The sequence below is a fragment of the Lactuca sativa genome, chromosome 4, assembly GCF_002870075.4.
Source record: "Lactuca sativa cultivar Salinas chromosome 4, Lsat_Salinas_v11, whole genome shotgun sequence".
NCBI lineage: Eukaryota > Viridiplantae > Streptophyta > Magnoliopsida > Asterales > Asteraceae > Lactuca > Lactuca sativa.
The window spans coordinates 50,088,733-50,107,808 of record NC_056626.2 but is presented as its reverse complement, the minus strand read 5'-3'; the positions used below and the strand labels follow the sequence as shown (position 1 = coordinate 50,107,808).

Genomic DNA, 19,076 nt, shown 5'->3' with positions numbered 1-19,076 from the left:
AAGCAGTGGTATCAACGCAGAGTACTCATCCAAATATCGATTCCGTAGAAAGCATCATCCAAAATCGACTCTCGATTCCAATTAACATTCCAATTGAAAGTCTCGACTGAAATTTAAGTTCGGCCGTCAAGTTTGATTTCGACTTCCAAATTACATTGAATCACAATAAAAAATTTAATTTCGACTTTTAGTTTGACTTTTCAATTGAATCGACTCATAAATACTCTTCAGCTTTAGATTGTTCCAAAAACAAACGAACCACACAGAATTTCCAGTCACGACTACGATTACTTGTCATCAACAAATCGACATCAAAGATCTGATTTGAAAATCAACATCATCCACCCACTCAATTTTAACTTCGAATCATAGACTTCCATTGCGAGTTCCGATTGAGAGATTACAAAGTCCAAATACAATTGAAAATCAATTCGAAATTCATTAAAACCTTTTTCCATTCGATTACTACCCCAACAATTGACTTTGATTGAGAGACTCGAAATACTCGACTGATGCGAGAGAAAGAAATATATGAATAAATGAATTTCGATTTGGGCTTAAAAGAATGAACAGTGACGAGAATTAGTCTGGGCTCGAATTTTGGATCAGATGAACAATGGATTAAAATTTGATTAAGTTTTGGATCGAATGAATAGTGATAATTCGAAGATGGGCCTGAGAATTGAATGGATCAATTATTCAACTCATGATGAACAGTAACAAGACCATAATAATTTTTATCATCTTCATTTCATCATTGACTCTTTAATAAAAGATGTATCGAATTCAACAAATTTTTTTTGGCATCCATTGAGAATTTGTGAAACCTCCTTGAAAATTCTTTTTCCATTTGCAATGCATGAATCAAACATGGAAGATCTAGGTTCCATGGTTGGAATTAAGAAATCTTCAAATTTCACGTACCATCCATGATGCACATTGTACTATCCATGAAACTTCTTCTCATTTCTCCAAGATCGAACTTATCTTCATAACGAATTTGAGAATCTTCAACAATTGGTTTGAAATTTAATTCCGTAACAAAATTTGATGATTTTTTCTTTGCAACCCAAACTTTCTTCATTGATTTCAGCTTCAAAACGACATTTGAAGAATTTTGTTTAGAAACCCAAATTTTCTTGTTTTTGATCTTCTTTTTCTTTTTCTTCTCTTTTCATCTTTTTGGATCTTGAAGATTTTGAATTCAAGAATAACTTCATTCTTCATAATTTGAACTTTGCATTTTTTAATCAAATCTTTTAGAGTTTGATACACTTGAACATCTTGGATTGAAGGCTTTCTATACGACACCGTTCCTTCAAACGAATCACAAGAATATAAACAATCATCGGTTTGAACTCCAACTGATCAAAAGACTTTCACAACCTCTTGAGATTCATATTGAATTCCCTTGTCTTGAACACCATGAACAAGATGAAATTCTTCAAGAACATCTTTATGATCTTCAAGAGTATTTAGATCACTTGGATCTTCAATTAGCGAAACATATTGCTTTCTGAACAATTCTTTTTCTCTTCCCTCTTTATTTCTATCCCATACTAACATATCCATTGTTAAATCAATCAAATTTTTGATCTTACAAAGAGGTTGAAAGATTAATTTTCTAAAATCACCTTTCAACAATAATCCATAATATTGTTCTTCATTGACTTTTTACTTGACATCTTCAATCATCACGATCCAAGAATCATAATCCAAACACACCATCTTTGACCAATTAACAAAAAGATCACAAGAACTTGAATATTTCTAGAGAGAGAAAGTGAATTTGAAAGAAATCTCTAGAGAGAGAGAAAGCAAAATTCGAATGAGCTTCCAAAGAAAGAAAGAAAAATTGATCAAAATTCTAGAGAGAGAAAGTGATTTTGACATGAATTCTAGAGAGAGAAAGCGAAAACATATAAATTCTAGAGAGGGGAAATCAAATTTGAATCAAGATCAAAGAACAATTCAATTTCTAGAACCAAAAATGCTCTAAAAAATGAAGAACTTCCAACAATTTGTGATTCACCAAATCATGTTGTCATCATGGATCAATTTCTTGAAAACTTCAAGCACCCGCTATGATACCAATTGTAGTGACCAGGTTATGGTGACGAATGCGGAAATGTAAAGATTAAGTGAATCAATCAACCACGAAGAACACAAAGAGTAAATAATTCGTTTAAGCTCTCATTAATCTAGTAAGCTATTACAAAGTGAGTCTTGTAATAATCTCTCACTAGATTAATCTCACAAATAGTTCTTCTTACATAAAATAGGAGCCACTCACTTCCTATTTATAGGAAAGGCTAAACTTATTACACATTCAAAGAGGGTAAACCATATCCAAGTAGAACTTTGCACTCTAACAGGTTTGTATAGCCTAATTCAAGGAATGATTTATCAAAGGAGACAAAACCAAACATATATCACCAAAGTTATTTTTTCACTCATGATCTTCAAAAGGAGTGTGACATCAGCATCCAGAAAATACAATCAAGTAACAAGTTGACAGATCTGTTTACTAAAACACTCCCTACATCCAAATTTGAAAAGATGGTAAGAAACATTGGTATGCGGCGCTTCAAGGAAATCAAGTGGTGTTTCCATCAAAGGGAGTTGGAAACATATTGTATTATTTTCCTTACCTAAGTTTTTCTCAGAGTTTTCTTAGCAAAGTTTTTAACGAGACACTAATTTCCAATGTCTATTATTAATCATGTACTCTTTTTCCTTAATAATGGTTTTTTTCCATGAGGTTTTACCTATTAAAGTTTTAATGATGCATGATACAATCGTTATTTAAGGTGGAGTGTTATAAAACATTATTTAGTGAATAATCATAGGTTCTCCATATTTTTCCATATTTCTCCATCATTGAGCATTAGTAACACACTATTATGAGTTTTATAGTATAGCTATGCACCACTAAAAAAGCATTCATAATATAGTTCATATTCCATAGCCGGAACCAGAACATCTGGTTCTGGTTCCAAAAAAATGAGAGCCGATACAACAGGCTTCGGTTCCAAAATCTTGGGAACCACTCGCTACAAACTTTAGTATAATGGCTTAAATGGGCCATTGTTTTTTTTTTGCCTTTAAAGGGCATGAACTTGTATTTTACTAGTAATTTTGGTATTTTTACCCACATTAGAAAATAACACTGCTTTGTCAAATGTCAAGTAAGCAGGTGAGTCAACAATATCCTCAAAATCTTGAAAACATGCAACAACTATAATCAAACATGGTGTTACACTCCTCTAAAAATCTATACCCACAAGTTGATCAATCAAACCTAAATTCATATTCCTCATTTTTATCATCAAATCCTTCAGCTCCATCTATTTACCCATCACTCGAGACCAAATATCTCGCTGAAAAACTGTTCCCTGACAACGAGCAAAGCCATGAACAACAACAATCAACTGCTTTGAATCTTCAGAGGAAGTTGTAATACCCGGATCAATCGTTCACTTAATCGAAAACACAACAAAGCATCCAAGCTTCTGAGGTGTTTGAAATAACCCGTCTCCGACAAGGCGACAACGTCATCACGACTCTCGCTTGTGTCGGAAATGAAATCCAGTGGTCGTTCGCCAAGAACAAAGCCGTCGTGAAACTAGACAGATCTCACTACTTCTTCACACTTTGTGTACATTCCCAATCCGGAAACAACGTTGAACCAGAGGATTTGTTGAACTGCGATTTGACGATGAACTCGATAGCGTTTTGGAGGAGTAAAGTGTGTTTTCGGTGAAGGGGGTGGAGAGGGTTGTAGTGGTAGAGGGAGGTGGTTCTCCAGAGGCCATACATGTAGATGACGACTCATCGTTTACTGTAACTCTCCATACAACATCATCCCCTTCTTCATATTCTCAAAACATCAGCATAGTAGTTCTATTCATTGTCGTTATTTTGGCCGTTTTGTTCTTCATCTCCAGTTTACTTCACTTACTCGTTAGATTCTTTACAAAACACAACTCTCAATTGCATTCATCTGAATCAAATTGATTCCCAAATGGGTCTCCATCCTACAACTCCAACAAAACACAACTCTCAATTGCATTCATTTAACTTGACTTTTGAAAGTCAATGTGGGTTAATGGAAACTGATGATTAGGATAAGAAAAACTCACACCAACGTGGCATATGCAAACTTATGATTAGGATTCGGATCACCGGGTGACCCCTTTAAATTTTCCATAGCAACCTTTTAAAACCTAAAAACACAAGTTTGTATCCTTCAAAGACAAAAATTATGATGAATCATTTAAATCAATATACTAAACATTGTTAGGCTACAAGGACAATAACCCTTTTTAATAATAATAACATAAAATCTTTACAATCTCATTTTCTACTTTATTATATATCTTTTTAAATGTTTTATTATTATGTTATTATTATGTTTATTTGAAACAACAAACTAATTTATTTCTAAAGCAATACTTGAACCATGACTTCCCAAATGAAAAAGCCACTAATTTTAATACTTAGTAAATACATGTTGAATCGCACTTATAAATGATTAATCAACCATTGATTTAGGATGGTAAATTATGCCCACTGATTTAAACAACCAAATTAGAAGCACAAAAAGGCTCTCCTCCTACTCTCACTCTCTCACCCTCGTTTACAAACATAATACCAATCTCATATTTGATGTTTCCCTCCATCACACAAATAATTCACCTTCTTCCTCCACCACTACTTGTCACGGTCGGTTCAGGCGGCCGTCCCGCCGCTGCTCCACCGTGGCCCCCCTCCCCCAACATCCATCTCCAAAATGGGTGAGCCCAAGACCAATCAATCCATGATTGTTTCATTGCCATTGCCGCCTCTCAAACCCACATCACCACGCCCAACGCCGCTGTGGAAGAAACGGAGAGCCCTGTTGAAACAGCTATCCTTGAGCGAGAGCCCCCGGAATGTTGCCTGGGAGAGGAGGCGCCGTCTCAATCACATAAAAGAAAAGAAGAAGAAGAAGAAAGATGAATCTGGCTCTGCAGCAACTGATGAGTTGTCGGAAGATCTCAAAGAGCTCAAAGGTTGCCTGGAGTTAGGGTTTGGGTTCAATGATGATGAAGGCGGTCAACGGTTGACCAATACTCTACCTGCCCTTGATATTTACTTCGCCGTCAACAGGCTCGGCAGCCCCAACGGCGGTAACGTCTCACCGGGACCTAAACTTGACGGGATAGGCTCGCTGTCGTCAAAATCAGGAACATCGTCGTTCGGCAATGAAGATCCATGGAAGATTTGTAGCCCAGGTTTGTGAAATTCTGAAATTAACCATCTCCATTCTCCAGTCTCCACCACCTAAATCCATAAATAAATTCATGGAATTTTGCAGGAGAAGATCCGCAGCAGGTCAAGGCAAAGTTGAGGCACTGGGCACAAGCGGTTGCTTGTTCCGTGATACAGTCTTCTTGAAGGAGCAAAGAGGGGGGAGGGATACAACCACACGCTCGAATCAAATGAGAATACAGAATTTAGAACTATAGATTCTCACCGGAGACAAGTTGAATGGCGAGATGCCGAGATCCCGATCACCGACATAAAAGTGTTGATGGTTGTCTGAGTAAATCTGGTGGATTCGGGGGATCAAGTAAACTCTATCAAATTATGTAAGAATCACAGAGATGCTGTAAATTATGAAGTTAATATATGACCACAATTTGTTTACGAAGATTATGAAGCTCTATATACCAACGAAAATTGATGAAAAATGAATGCGACATGCGAATCAAAATCCAGAAGTAGACGCTAATGAAATATGATATACTATTAATAATATGAAATCGGAGATTGAATAGGTGTTTTTCAACCAAAAATCATGAATCAATCAATATATTCAAACTCATCTTCCTTGAGGTGTGCGAAGAACTTCACAGGAGCGTCGCCGCGACCTTCAAGTTTCTCGAAGAACTCAATCTTGTAAGGAAAATTAGCTGAAATGTGTTTCCCTTTCCAAACGGAGATGTTATCTTTGATTTTGCCTTCCTTCCCATTCAACTCTACCTCCGATACTTTAGGTATATGATAAACCTTCAACGGCACTTTAACCCTAACCCTAGCTCCGATCTTCGCCTTAATTCCTTCTTCTTTTTCAGAAGTGGACGCCACCGTTGGATTGTCAACGATCGCCGTGGAGTCCGACGCTGCTGCTTTGATCCGTAGACGCAGATTCGATCTTTTGTTGTTGGTGATGCTACGTGTTAGAGAGCAATCATAAACGGAAGCGGAAGCACAAAAAAGGGGAGGAATTACCCGATTATTGGCGGTGGACGGAGGTAAATTGAGTGGCGTTGCGGCGGAGAATATCGCCGGAGATGTCATTATTAGTTTGCCGATTGGGTTATGGCACCTGTCAACTACTATAGATTTTAGGGCAGAGGATTTTATTATCCATTAAGGTGAGGTCTCTAATTTATATGGTCATGGAAAGTAAGAGGAAAGTTCGAATTAATTTTAAAATTGACACCTCACTTGTTTATCATCACTTCATTTCCCTAATTTTATCTAATAAAACTAAAAATACAAATTAATTTTAGTTGTTTTTTTTTTTCTATTTCAAGAAACATATTTGAAATGCAAATTTTGATCCTTGGGTTCCTTTTATTGGAACTATGTTTCTATTTATTTTTGTTTCTAATTGGTCAGGTGCACTTTTACCTTGGAAAATCATACAATTACCTCATGGGGAGTTAGCCGCCCCCACGAATGATATAAATACTACTGTTGCTTTGGCTTTACTCACATCAGTGGCATATTTCTATGCGGGTCTTAGCAAAAAAGGAATTGTCATCATAATTAAATAAAGATTTGATTACCTGAAATAAAAATTGACAACATGTTGTTTATCTCAAAATCACAATATTCAATCAGCTATCCAATTTTCATCGTCTTTTTATTACTTTTCAATTATCAAAACTTACTTTCATTTCATTTTCAGATTGTTCAAATCAAATGTCAACAAACTATATGAAGGTATTCTTCCTATAATCTTTAAGCTGTGTTCCCGAATTTAGTAACGGGAAAGAAAATAAACGAAAGAAAAATAAGGAGAAAACATAAAAGAACGGGAAAAAAGATATTTATATATTTGTGTTTTCTAGTCCGAAAAAATAAAAGAAAGTTTGGTTGAATGGAAAAATATGAAGTTACTGATGATAGAAAACACTTGGTATGTGACACGAAGAAAATCGAAAATTAGAGGTTATGTGATATTTTTTATATTTATGTTGAAGGGTAAAATCGTACACGATAACCTTATAAAAAATTAGGAGACAAGATTATAATAAATCATCATCCCTTTTTTCTCCTTTCCAAAAACTAAGGAGCATAATTTTTTTTTTCATTTTTCTTTTTAATTCCTCACTTCTCTCCTTAAAATCAACAGGGGAATTGGGAATTGTTGTATTTAAATCAAATATACATGATACATCAATATAGATGATAGCTACTATAAGAGCTCAATAACAATGTGCTCAAGAAACCCAGTCCATATTGGAATTGAGACTCTCACGACTCGGCTATCAAAAATCGAATCCTTGAGGGCAAACTATATGATGTTATATTTAACGTAAACATCCAAAAATCTAATTTCCATTTTTGTATTTGCAAAATGAAATATTATGGTACAATTGTATTAAGAATAAGTTATGTGATACAAATTACAATGGGCAAAATGGGTAAATTACACGAAGTTTTGAGCTCGAGTAAATACAAACACACCACCACCTCCCACCGCTCGACCCACAAGCATGTTCCTGTCCAGATATGAAAGGTAGTAAAGTCCTCCCACCGATTGCCTGCCACGTCATATACCAAGTTTAATTATTTCCATTTTTATCTTATATCATAAATAAATAAAGGGAAGTAATATTTCCAATTAATAATTTGATTCATCCACACGAGGTACAATACCTTTGCAGCTATCGTACAAGTTGGTAAAACATACATTTCAAGTGGATGAATCAATTTATCAAGTGGAAATATCACTTCCCATAAATAAATCTGTTATTTCTTGAAATCTGATTCAAAATAGCTTATAATAAGTTTGTTAATGTACCTTCCTGGGCTTGTGGTACTCACTGGAACTTGAGCTTTAAAAGAACGAATCGCTTGCAATATCTAAAAGTAAATACAAAAAAATAAATCACATAATTTGATTTTGATGTAATTAAAAATCAAAACAAATAATTAATACTATGAGTTTACCTGTAAGGTCAAGAATGAGCGTGGCAGTAATGCCGGGGCTATTAGAGCTTGCAATTCGTCACTTATATTTATATTTTGAAGAGATATCTGCCATTGAAACAAAAATGCTACCAAAAATTCATTTTATTTATTTATTTATGATAGATCAATGATATTAACCGACCTCTTCAAACTGCAGGTAGATGTTACGCCGCGACACGATAGAAAATTTTGCAGATACAAGGAGGGTAGCACCTTCGTTGTCCTGTAAAAATCACGTGTTGTATCAGTACTTAAAGGATTTTCAGAAACAGGTTATACTGTGTTTGATATGCGTTGGACTCAGACTGATGTTTAACAGGTTATACTGTGTTTGATATGCGATGGACTCAGACAGATGTTAACACGTTGGACTCATATTCTAAATTAATTGTTTCCTTTTAAACCACTAGCAAAGTTTTGATTTAATGATTAATTATGTAATTACTTATAATAAAATCATGTACATACCTCTAACAATCTAGGAATACTCCAACGAACAACATTGCGGATGTAGCCTCCATTATCTTTATCTTTACCCTTGCATTCAAACTTCTGAAATATCTGGCCAACCTAATCATCATATAACAATTCAGGTATATCAACAAAGGGAATCTGCAATATTGTAAGAGATAAACAAGGGGAAAGAGATGAGGATCACTGAAGCAACTGGAAACCTGAAAAAAGGGAAGTCTGGAGGAAGAATCAAGAAGAACGAGAACATCAGAGGCAGATGTATACTGCAATCGCCATGTTCCATCCAATTTCTCTAAATCAATTGGTTCATTATCCACTCGACAACTCTCCAAATCCACCTACAAAATCCCATTCCTTTCCACCATCATACTACATAACTATGGAATCAATCTGAATTCGTCATTGATGGATGAAAATTAAAGCGAAGAGGCCTACCAAAGACTCTTCAATTTCCGAGCGTTGGTTAGGGGTAGTGGTAAGTCCACGTTGAGTGTCTTGAACAGCTTTCAACAAGTCATATTTCTTGTTTTCTAATTCTGTTTCATTTATCTGAATCAACGGAAAGAAAGAGAAGGAGGGAATAAAATATGAGAAATATCGATGGGAAGAGGGGAAATCGAGAAGGGAGAGAATCGAGTACCTGTGGGGATGATGTAAAGGTTGTTGTCATGGAGCATCGAAATCTATTTCTTGAATATGAGAAGGGAAAGGAGAAGGTTGATGAAGAAGGTAGAATATTTGAAGTTGTTGGTGGCCGGAAAAGAGCAGTTGTAGTCGGCAACCGCAAATCCATTTCTCCGGGATCCCTGTTGGGATTGGATATTTGTGGGAGCGTTATATATCTCGCAATTTATATGTGCAGGTCTAAAAGTAAATATGTATTCATGTTTTTTTTTTGGTAGCAATTATAGATTCCATATGAAAAAGTGAGAATATATTTATATAAAAACGTGAGTTATTTATTTTATATATTTTTCTAAGTTGTTAGTTTTTTATAAAATATATTGACTTACTTACAATAGTATTTTTTAGAGATACATCTAATACCTACCTACTAGTGATCCGTAACTATGCAATCAACAACAAAGAATGAAAAGAAGGCAAAAGAACAATACCTAGAAACTAAATCTTTATTGATTAAGAACGACTTCATAAATATGAGAGGTAATGATATAACAAAGTTTGATTAAGAACAAACTCTCAAAAATAGTTCTCATATAAAAAAACTATTAAATTCATAAGACATATGAAAACTAAAACATTGGCATTAAACAAATACTATTTGCATCCGTTAAAGCAATACCTAAAGAATTCACAGTATTTGAAATCATAGCAACATAAGCTTGATTGAATAAGCTTGATACTTATCACAAAGCTTCTAGAATTAGCTAATTGTCACTCAAGTTTCCATAATCACGTTTTTGGGTCTTCAATTCTTCATGTTGATCAAAGTAGACATACACTGAGATCAATCAACTCCAATAGTAAGCAATGTACTTAAGGTATTTTAAATGCTATTACGTGGTGACCCGGATGCTTGTGGTCGTCTTTGTTAGAGCCTCTTTCAATGAGCAGTCCAGATAACACGTTGCATGATATGTGACAAATATAGGTTAGAAAGCCATATTGAGGGCGAACACCCTGTATTGCTATCTGATGCCTAAGTTAGGAGTTATATTCAGAGCATTGAATGTATTTTAATTGCCAATGGTTGTGTAGGTCTTACCTCTCAAGTTAGGCAAAGGCCTGTTTTTATAGTTGGGCCTCAAACCAGTTGTAGCACCTTGTTCCGAATCATTTCCTAATGTGGGGTCGTGACCCAAAGACCAGTTATCATAAGGCTTAGGGCCTTTGAGAAAGGGAGATTTAGACCCATCTGGGGTGGATAAGGTAGGATAGATGGCTTGGGAATTCGGTTTGTGTTTTGGAGCCCAAAGGTATAATCGTAAAGAGACAGTAGAGCTTTTTATGAATTTTGGATTTTTGTTCGGAAAGCTTTAAGGCAAGTATGAGTTGATAGAAGTGTAGAGTTTCTCGTTACCTTTTCGTGGATATCAGGATCGTCGGAAACGGACTTATAACGAAGAAGTTATGGCCTTCGATTTGGTGAATTGAGGGTTAACCGAGTACACGGGGCGTACACAAGTGTACGCATGACGTACTAGTGTAAAGGTCAATACGCGGGGTGTAGATTGGTGTACGTTGGGCGTACTAAGGAAATGATCGCGGAGCCTTAAGGGAGTATGTTGGGCTACCAGAAGTACGATCAGTGTACTCTAGTCAGTCCCAAACCCTAATTTAGGGTCTTAGACCCTGTTTGTGACATCCCCAAAATCTCGGCCAGAAAAGACCGATTTTCATTTATGCTTTTAAATATTTTCAGAGTAAACCCTTTTGATTTGAAAGGGTTGCGGAATTTGTTCCCAAAAACAAAACATGATAAAACATTGTTTACCGAAGCATTTCATAAAAGAAATGTATTTTTCATTATAATCAAAACTCGGGGGTGTCATGTTCCGATACAGACCAATAAGCATAAACGAATACATTACAAGTCATATAACAAATATAAACATATGCAGACTTGTAAACAAAACAACTTGATGGTTCATCCATCTCATGCCCTTCCGCCACTACCAGTAATACAATTTAAAACTGAGCGGGTCAGGCTTGGGAGCCTGGTGAGCATATAGGGTTTTCAACCCACAATAAATATCATATTTAATTTTCACCAACCAACAATAACCCAATTACCCATTCCCGTTATTCTCACTTTAATGTCCCTAAAACAACTAACATAAGGGACCTAGTCTAAGAATATTTCATCGGGGCGACAACACATGCTTCGGGGGTACCTCAGCAATATAAGTCAAATAAGGCAACCATGAGGGGGATGGAGTACAACGAATGAACACCCAAGTTCATTAACACCTACAGGTGGCGAACCTGCTAATGTTTCCACAAGACTATCTAGAAAAGTATGTGGTCGTCATCTAAACTCCGCTAGATGACTAAATCAAACAACAACGAGGCCTCTCATCTGTTTATTACACACCAACTATCTACCCATGTTCTACCCAACATATTAGTAGATAAAAATATACATTTGTATACATAGTTTAAAAACCTGTATAGCATGCTTTAATCAACACAGATATCACATAACAGATGAGGCACACACACACATAACACATATCTCATAGAGAAATGATCAGATCTATAAGATAGAAGAGGGTGAATACACATTCACACATAACACAACCAAATATATACACATAGCACGTATTTCATATAAAATACTTCGTATTATTGTATTAGAAGAAAATAACTACACACTCACTTGATCAGAAGATGATCCGACAGCACTACGGCTTATAGAAGTAGTATTCCTCAGCAGATCTGGAAGATCTCCTCGAAAATCGAACTTCTCGCGGGCAGAGCTTCGACTCGGGAACCGCACTTCTCGGGATCTTCGGGATCTCGGGACTTGCCTCGGGGCTAGAGTATGATACCGGGACTTCGGGATAGCTTCGGGGGTTTTTGCGCAGAGCTTCGACACGAAAATGAGAAGGAATTGGCAAAAGAACCCGGAACCCTCGCATCCTATTTATAGGAGGCTGGAAGCCTCAATTACGCGGGGCGTACAGCAGTATGCAGCGCGTACTGCTTCAAGTTCGTAAGCGCATGCGTCATCCGAAGCCACTTGCTGCGATGTCGACACCCTCGGAGTACGCGGGGCGTACTCGAGTACGCGGCGCGTACCTCAGATCAGATCAATGACTCGTTTCGGATAATGCTTCCGAATTTTGATTTAAATATAAATACAAAATGATTAATAAACTTCGGAAATTCATAACTTCTTCATACGAACTCCGTTTTCGACGTTCTTTATATCCACGGAAAGGTGAGACCACGCTCTACGACTTTCGTTTAGACTCCGTCGGCTAATTTTGACTTTATTTTTATTAATTATTTTTAATAGGCCGGGACAGAAACTTTCGTTATAAATTCATAACTTCTTCGTTTGACGTCCGTTCTCGCCTAACTTTTTATCGTTTCGATACCAACAATGAGATCTTCGATTCTCATTTAGATTGCTTCGGCTAACAACCGCTCGATCTCAAATCGAGTAAAACAGGCTATATACCGCTAAGCCGGAACTTCGATAAATCATAACTTCCTCATACGAAGTCAGATTTGGGCGTTCTATATATATTCGGAAACCTCGTTTCAATTACTACAACATTAACCAAATATATTAAGTTTATTTTACACTTAAATTTTGACGCTTGTTTTTATTCTTAATTAATCAAACCACATAATTAAGCAATTAAGCACAAAACACATAATACTCAAATAATAAAATCTCATTATTTCAAAACGGGTTACAAAGGTTAACCTAGACTATTACATTGCTAAAAGTGGCAAGCCCGGAAACACAGGCGTTACAATTCTCCCCACCTTAGAATGATTCCGTCCCTGGAATCACACATCAACAAACAAATGCGGATAGCGACTCAACATGTCACTCTCCGTCTCCCAGGTGAGATTCGGCACATTCGTGTGTTTCCATCGGACAAGCACTAACCCAACCATTCTGCGTCGCAACTTCTTAGTCTTTCGGTCAACAATTGCCTCTGGTTCTTCAATCAACCTTTTGTTCTCATCAATTCTCAATTCAGAAATTGGAATTATATCGGGAACTTCTCCCGTGAACTTCCTCAAATAACACACATGAAAAGTGTTGTGAATTCCATTCAGCTCTTCGGGTAATTCGAGCTTGTAAGCTTGGTTCCCAACCCTCTGAATTGAGTACATGGTTTTATGAGCTTCTTCCATCAGAAGGTCCCTAATTCCTCCTGACTTAGGTACCCAAATACGATCTTGGAATACCTTCAGTCCATGACCGTTAGTACCAAACACCAACGTTTTACCCAAACGTTCCTCCTTTCGGTCATTTTTCTCAGAAGCTTCCTCTTGAGCTTTCTTTATACTTTCCACAATAGTCGAGACAACTTCAATTCTCAACGCTCTTGGCCTCTTCCTTTCAAGATTGACTTTCCGACTGAGAGCATCAGCAACAACATTAGCTTTACCGGGGTGGTAAAGTATCTCGCAGTCGTAGTCTTTAAGTAATTCTAGCCAGCGTCGTTGCCTCATATTCAATTCTTTCTGATTAAAGAGGTATTGGAGACTCTTATGATCAGTGAAAAGTTTGCACTTCATGCCATAGAGGTAATGCCTCCATATTTTCAGAGCGAAAACTACCGCTGCCAACTCCAAATCATGAGTCGGGTAATTCTTTTCATGCTCTTTCAGCTGTCGAGACGCATATGCTATCACCTTTTCTCTTTGGGTCAAAACACAACCCAATCCAACACCAGACGCATCGCTATAAACAGCGAAGTCTTCAACTCCATCGGGTAGAAAAAGTATCGGTGCCTCGCATAGCTTCTTCTTTAACTTCTCGAATGCTTCTTTATGCTTCTCACTCCAAGCATAAGTAGCTCCTTTGTGGGTCAAAGCTGTCAATGGAGTAGCAATCGAAGAAAAGCCTTGGATAAACCTGCGGTAATATCCGGCTAATCCCAAAAAGCTTCGAATCTCCGTGGGACTTTTCGGTTGTTCCCACTTCGTCACAGCTTCGATCTTCGCTGGATCAACCATTATCCCTTCTTGGTTGACCACGTGACCCAAGAATTGGACCTCACGAATCCAAAAATCACATTTGGAGAACTTCACATAAAGCTTCTCCTTCTTCAAAACTTCGAACACTTCTCGCAAGTGTCTGCCATGCTCCTCCTAGCTTTTCGAGTAGATCAGAATGTCGTCTATGAACACTATCACGGATTTATCAAGGAAAGGATTACAAACCCTATTCATCAAATCCATGAACGCTGCGGGAGCATTGGTTAGTCCAAACGACATAACCAAGAACTCATAGTGTCCATATCTAGTTCTGAATGCAGTCTTCTCGATATCTTGCTCTCTTACTTTCAGCTGATGATATCCTGACCTAAGATCGATCTTCGCGAAATAGCTCGAACCTTGCAATTGATCAAACAGGTCATCAATCCTCGGCAACGGATATCTATTCTTTATTGTTGCCTTGTTCAGCTCTCTGTAAGCGATGCACATTCTCATACTTCCATCTTTCTTCTTTACAAATAACACCGGAGCTCCCCAGGGCGATGAACTAGGTCTAATGAAACCTTTGTCCAATAACTCCTGAAGTTGCATCATCAGCTCCTTCATCTCCGTCGGTGCTAATCGATAAGGTGCTTTTGCTATTGGCGTGGTTCCTGGTAACAAGTCTATTCTAAACTCCACTTGTCTATCAGGTGGTAATCCAGGAAGATCCTCGGGGAACACTTCCGGAAAATCACACACCACTGGAATGCTCTGCATCACCTTCTTTTCCTTCTTAGCATCAATCACAAATGCTAAATATGATGTACATCCCTTGGTCAAACACTTTCTGGCTTTCATTAGAGAAATGATCCCAGAATTCACTCGTCGTTTGTCCCCATACACCATAAACGAATCTTTTCCAGGCGGGTTTACTTTAACTATCTTTTTCTTGCATAAAATTTCAGCATCATTGGCGCTAAGCCAATCCATTCCCAAGACGATGTCGAAACCATTAAGTTCGATAGGCAATAACGCCTCGTGAAACTTATTCCCATTAAGGTCGATCAAGACGTTTTTCATACGATGGCTAACAGGTACAAACTTGCCACTAGCTACTTCGACTAATAAAGCATTATCTAGTCTATCAATAGGCAAAGCTAGCTTTCTACCAAACTCATGCGAAATAAAGGAGTAGTTGGCTCCAGAATCAAACAATATATGAGCAGGTAATTCGTTTACGAGAAAGGTACCTGAAGCGACATCAGCTTCATCTTTCGCAGCCTCAAGTGTCATCTGGAAGGCCCTCGCCTTCGGCTTTAGTGGAATGTTGGGCTTTGCTGCCTCCTTCTTCTTCGGACAGTCTTTCAAAATGTGTCCCTCTTCATTACACCCAAAACACATCCTTTTGTTGTTCGGACATTCATTGGCAAAATGTCCAACCTTTCCACAGTTGTAGCAGGTCACATCCTCGCTACATTTCCCAAAGTGCTTTTTCTTACACTTGTCACACCACTTCGCCTCGCCTCCTTTTCCTCCAAACTTTTTCGAATCAGATTTCGAAAATTTTCCTTTCTTACCGGAACAAGATGTTCCCTCAAACTTTCTTTTCTCGCCAACATCAACCTTGTCGGTGGTTCTCCCCTTGATCATGTTCTCCACAGACTTGGCAGCCCAGATAGCTGCCTCTAGAGTAAGTGCCTGACGTACTGGCACCTCGTACTCCCATGGGAGTCCCTTCGCATACCGATCCACCTTTGTCAGCTCATCTGGAACGATGCGTAAAGCAAACTCCATTTTATCAGTGAAGCTATTGGTGTATTCATCAACTGACATGCTGCCTTTCGTCAATGTCAGAAACTTGTTCTCCAACTCCAACAGATTTTGAGTCGAGCAGAACTTGCGCTTGAACTGCACCAAGAACTCTGCCCATGACAATTGCAGTGGCTCATTAGGGCTTAAGGTCTTCCCTAGAGTGTTCCACCAACGAACGGCTCCACCTCGGAATTGACGCACGGCATAGATAGTCTGCAATTTACCTCTGCAGCCACAAGTCATGAAGGCTAGCTCCATTTCAGAGATCCAATCCATAACCCCAATCAGATCCTCCTTTCCATTGAAGGTCGATGGTTTGCAAGTCAAAAAGTCTTTGTACTTGCATCCCATTCCATCATTCCTTCCATCGCGGTTATCTTGCCTAACTATCGGTGGGTTGGCTGGACCAACAGACCCAATGAAGTATCCACCTTCTGAGTGCCCTTCATTCAGTTCAGGCTCTTCCACACGAATCGACAGTTCTTCACGATTTTGTTGAAGTAACCGTCTAGTTTCATCCATCTGACGATCCAACATCGTCTGAATCATCAATTGCACACCAGCCATGGTTATTGGCTCTGGTGCTACTGCTACGACAGGTATTGGCTCAATCACTGGTGGTTGATTCCTGTTTTCATCAGCATTTCCAACTCCACTTCTTGTTCTCACCATTTTGATCTACACACCGAATAAGGTGAAATTAAATCCTCAATCATGATAGATATTCAAATCATCCTTATCACTCCGAAACGTTTACATGCTAGTTCTAATATCGTAGACGTACGCTTAGAATCCTACACACATAAGGTTTCTAGATCCGGTTGGCAACAGACCATAGATCCGAACAAATAATATCATATATGGCAACATATAACATTTAGCACATAAAGCATTTTAGGCAACTTTCCTAAAATAAACTAGTGCTCGTGTCTAAATCACAACAGACACACATCTCAAAACTTCACTTAGCATTCTAAGTTTAAGTCTAGAAATCCTACAAATTTCTAGTTCGCTTAAACTAATGCTCTGATACCAACTGTGACATCCCCAAAATCTCGGCCAGAAAAGACCGATTTTCATTTATGCTTTTAAATATTTTCAGAGTAAACCCTTTTGATTTGAAAGGGTTGCGGAATTTGTTCCCAAAAACAAAACATGATAAAACATTGTTTACCGAAGCATTTCATAAAAGAAATGTATTTTTCATTATAATCAAAACTCGGGGTATCATGTTCCGATACAGACCAATAAGCATAAACGAATACATTACAAGTCATATAACAAATATAAACATATGCAGACTTGTAAACAAAACAACTTGATGGTTCATCCATCTCATGCCCTTCCGCCACTACCTGTAATACAATTTAAAACTAAGTGGGTCAGGCTTGGGAGCCTGGTGAGCATATAGGGTTTTCAACCCACAATAAATATCATATTTAATTTTCACCAACCAACAATAACCCAATTACCCATTCCCGTTATTCTCACTTTAATGTCCCTAAAACAACTAACATAAGGGACCTAGTCTAAGAATATTTCATCGGGGCGACAACACATGCTTCGGGGGTACCTCAGCAATATAAGTCAAATAAGGCAACCATGAGGGGGATGGAGTACAGCGAATGAACACCCAAGTTCATTAACACCTACAGGTGGCGAACCTGCTAATGTTTCCACAAGACTATCTAGAAAAGTATGTGGTCGTCATCTAAACTCCGCTAGATGACTAAATCAAACAACAACGAGGCCTCTCATCTGTTTATTACACACCAACTATCTACCCATGTTCTACCCAACATATTAGTAGATAAAAATATACATTTGTATACATAGTTTAAAAACCTGTATAGCATGCTTTAATCAACACAGATATCACATAACAAATGAGGCACACACACACATAACACATATCTCATAGAGAAATGATCAGATTTATAAGATAGAAGAGGGTGAATACACATTCACACATAACACAACCAAATATATACACATAGCACGTATTTCATATAAAATACTTCGTATTATTGTATTAGAAGAAAATAACTACACACTCACTTGATCAGAAGATGATCCGACAGCACTACGGCTTATAGAAGTAGTATTCCTCAGCAGATCTGGAAGATTTCCTCGAAAATCGAACTTCTCGCGGGCAGAGCTTCGACTCGGGAACCGCACTTCTCGGGATCTTCGGGATCTCGGGACTTGCCTCGGGGCTAGAGTATGATACCGGGACTTCGGGATAGCTTCGGGGGGTTTTGCGCAGAGCTTCGACACGAAAATGAGAGGGAATTGGCAAAAGAACCCGGAACCCTCGCATCCTATTTATAGGAGGCTGGAAGCCTCAATTACGCGGGGCGTACAGCAGTACGCAACGCGTACTGCTTCAAGTTCGTAAGCGCATGCGTCATCCGAAGCCACTTGCTGCGATGTCGACACCCTCGGAGTACGCGGGGCGTACTCGAGTACGCGGCGCGTACCTCAGATCAGATCAATGACTCGTTTCGGATAATGCTTCCGAATTTTGATTTAAATATAAATACAAAATGATTAATAAACTTCGGAAATTCATAACTTCTTCATACGAACTCCGTTTTCGACGTTCTTTATATCCACGAAAAGGTGAGACCACGCTCTACGACTTTCGTTTAGACTCCGTCGGCTAATTTTGACTTTATTTTTATTAATTATTTTTAATAGGCCGGGACAGAAACTTTCGTTATAAATTCATAACTTCTTCGTTTGACGTCCGTTCTCGCCTAACTTTTTATCGTTTCGATACCAACAATGAGATCTTCGATTCTCATTTAGATTGCTTCGGCTAACAACCGCTCGATCTCAAATCGAGTAAAACAGGCTGTATACCGCTAAGCCGGAACTTCGATAAATCATAACTTCCTCATACGAAG

At 38.0% G+C, this 19,076-nt stretch overlaps 3 protein-coding genes across 3 annotated transcripts; 1 reads left to right on the top strand and 2 right to left on the bottom strand.

Moving 5' to 3' along the window:
* Positions 1–4,445: 4,445 nt before the first annotated feature.
* Positions 4,446–5,695, top strand: LOC111900514 (uncharacterized). Its single transcript, XM_023896421.2, has 2 exons — positions 4,446–5,276; positions 5,360–5,695. Exons 1-2 carry the CDS (start codon positions 4,793–4,795, stop codon positions 5,437–5,439), a joined length of 564 nt encoding a protein of 187 aa, XP_023752189.1. The 5' UTR covers positions 4,446–4,792; the 3' UTR covers positions 5,440–5,695.
* Positions 5,696–5,766: 71 nt separating this feature from the next.
* Positions 5,767–6,424, bottom strand: LOC111900597 (ferredoxin-thioredoxin reductase, variable chain). The gene has a single exon (XM_023896512.3). It carries the CDS (start codon positions 6,343–6,345, stop codon positions 5,848–5,850), a length of 498 nt encoding a protein of 165 aa, XP_023752280.1. The 5' UTR covers positions 6,346–6,424; the 3' UTR covers positions 5,767–5,847.
* Positions 6,425–7,598: 1,174 nt separating this feature from the next.
* Positions 7,599–9,595, bottom strand: LOC111900422 (probable plastid-lipid-associated protein 10, chloroplastic). The gene is made up of 8 exons (XM_023896335.3): positions 9,365–9,595; positions 9,160–9,273; positions 8,925–9,062; positions 8,719–8,820; positions 8,393–8,473; positions 8,230–8,316; positions 8,081–8,142; positions 7,599–7,820 (listed from the first exon to the last, which is right to left on the bottom strand). The coding sequence occupies exons 1-8, from the start codon at positions 9,515–9,517 to the stop codon at positions 7,706–7,708; spliced, it is 852 nt and encodes a 283-aa protein (XP_023752103.1). The 5' UTR covers positions 9,518–9,595; the 3' UTR covers positions 7,599–7,705.
* Between the last annotated feature and the right edge of the window lie 9,481 nt (positions 9,596–19,076).

Bases quoted from the DNA above. Each gene is read 5' to 3' on its own strand.
- LOC111900514 (XM_023896421.2), top strand. From the start codon at position 4,793: ATGGGTGAGCCCAAGACCAATCAATCCATGATTGTTTCATTGCCATTG. The intron at 5,277-5,359 runs GTTTGTGAAATT...GGAATTTTGCAG, and splicing joins ATGGAAGATTTGTAGCCCAG to GAGAAGATCCGCAGCAGGTC.
- LOC111900597 (XM_023896512.3), bottom strand. From the start codon at position 6,345: ATGACATCTCCGGCGATATTCTCCGCCGCAACGCCACTCAATTTACCT.
- LOC111900422 (XM_023896335.3), bottom strand. From the start codon at position 9,517: ATGGATTTGCGGTTGCCGACTACAACTGCTCTTTTCCGGCCACCAACA. The intron at 8,317-8,392 runs GTCGGTTAATAT...TTTCAATGGCAG, and splicing joins TCTACCTGCAGTTTGAAGAG to ATATCTCTTCAAAATATAAA. The intron at 7,821-8,080 runs GTACATTAACAA...ATGACGTGGCAG, and splicing joins AGTACCACAAGCCCAGGAAG to GCAATCGGTGGGAGGACTTT.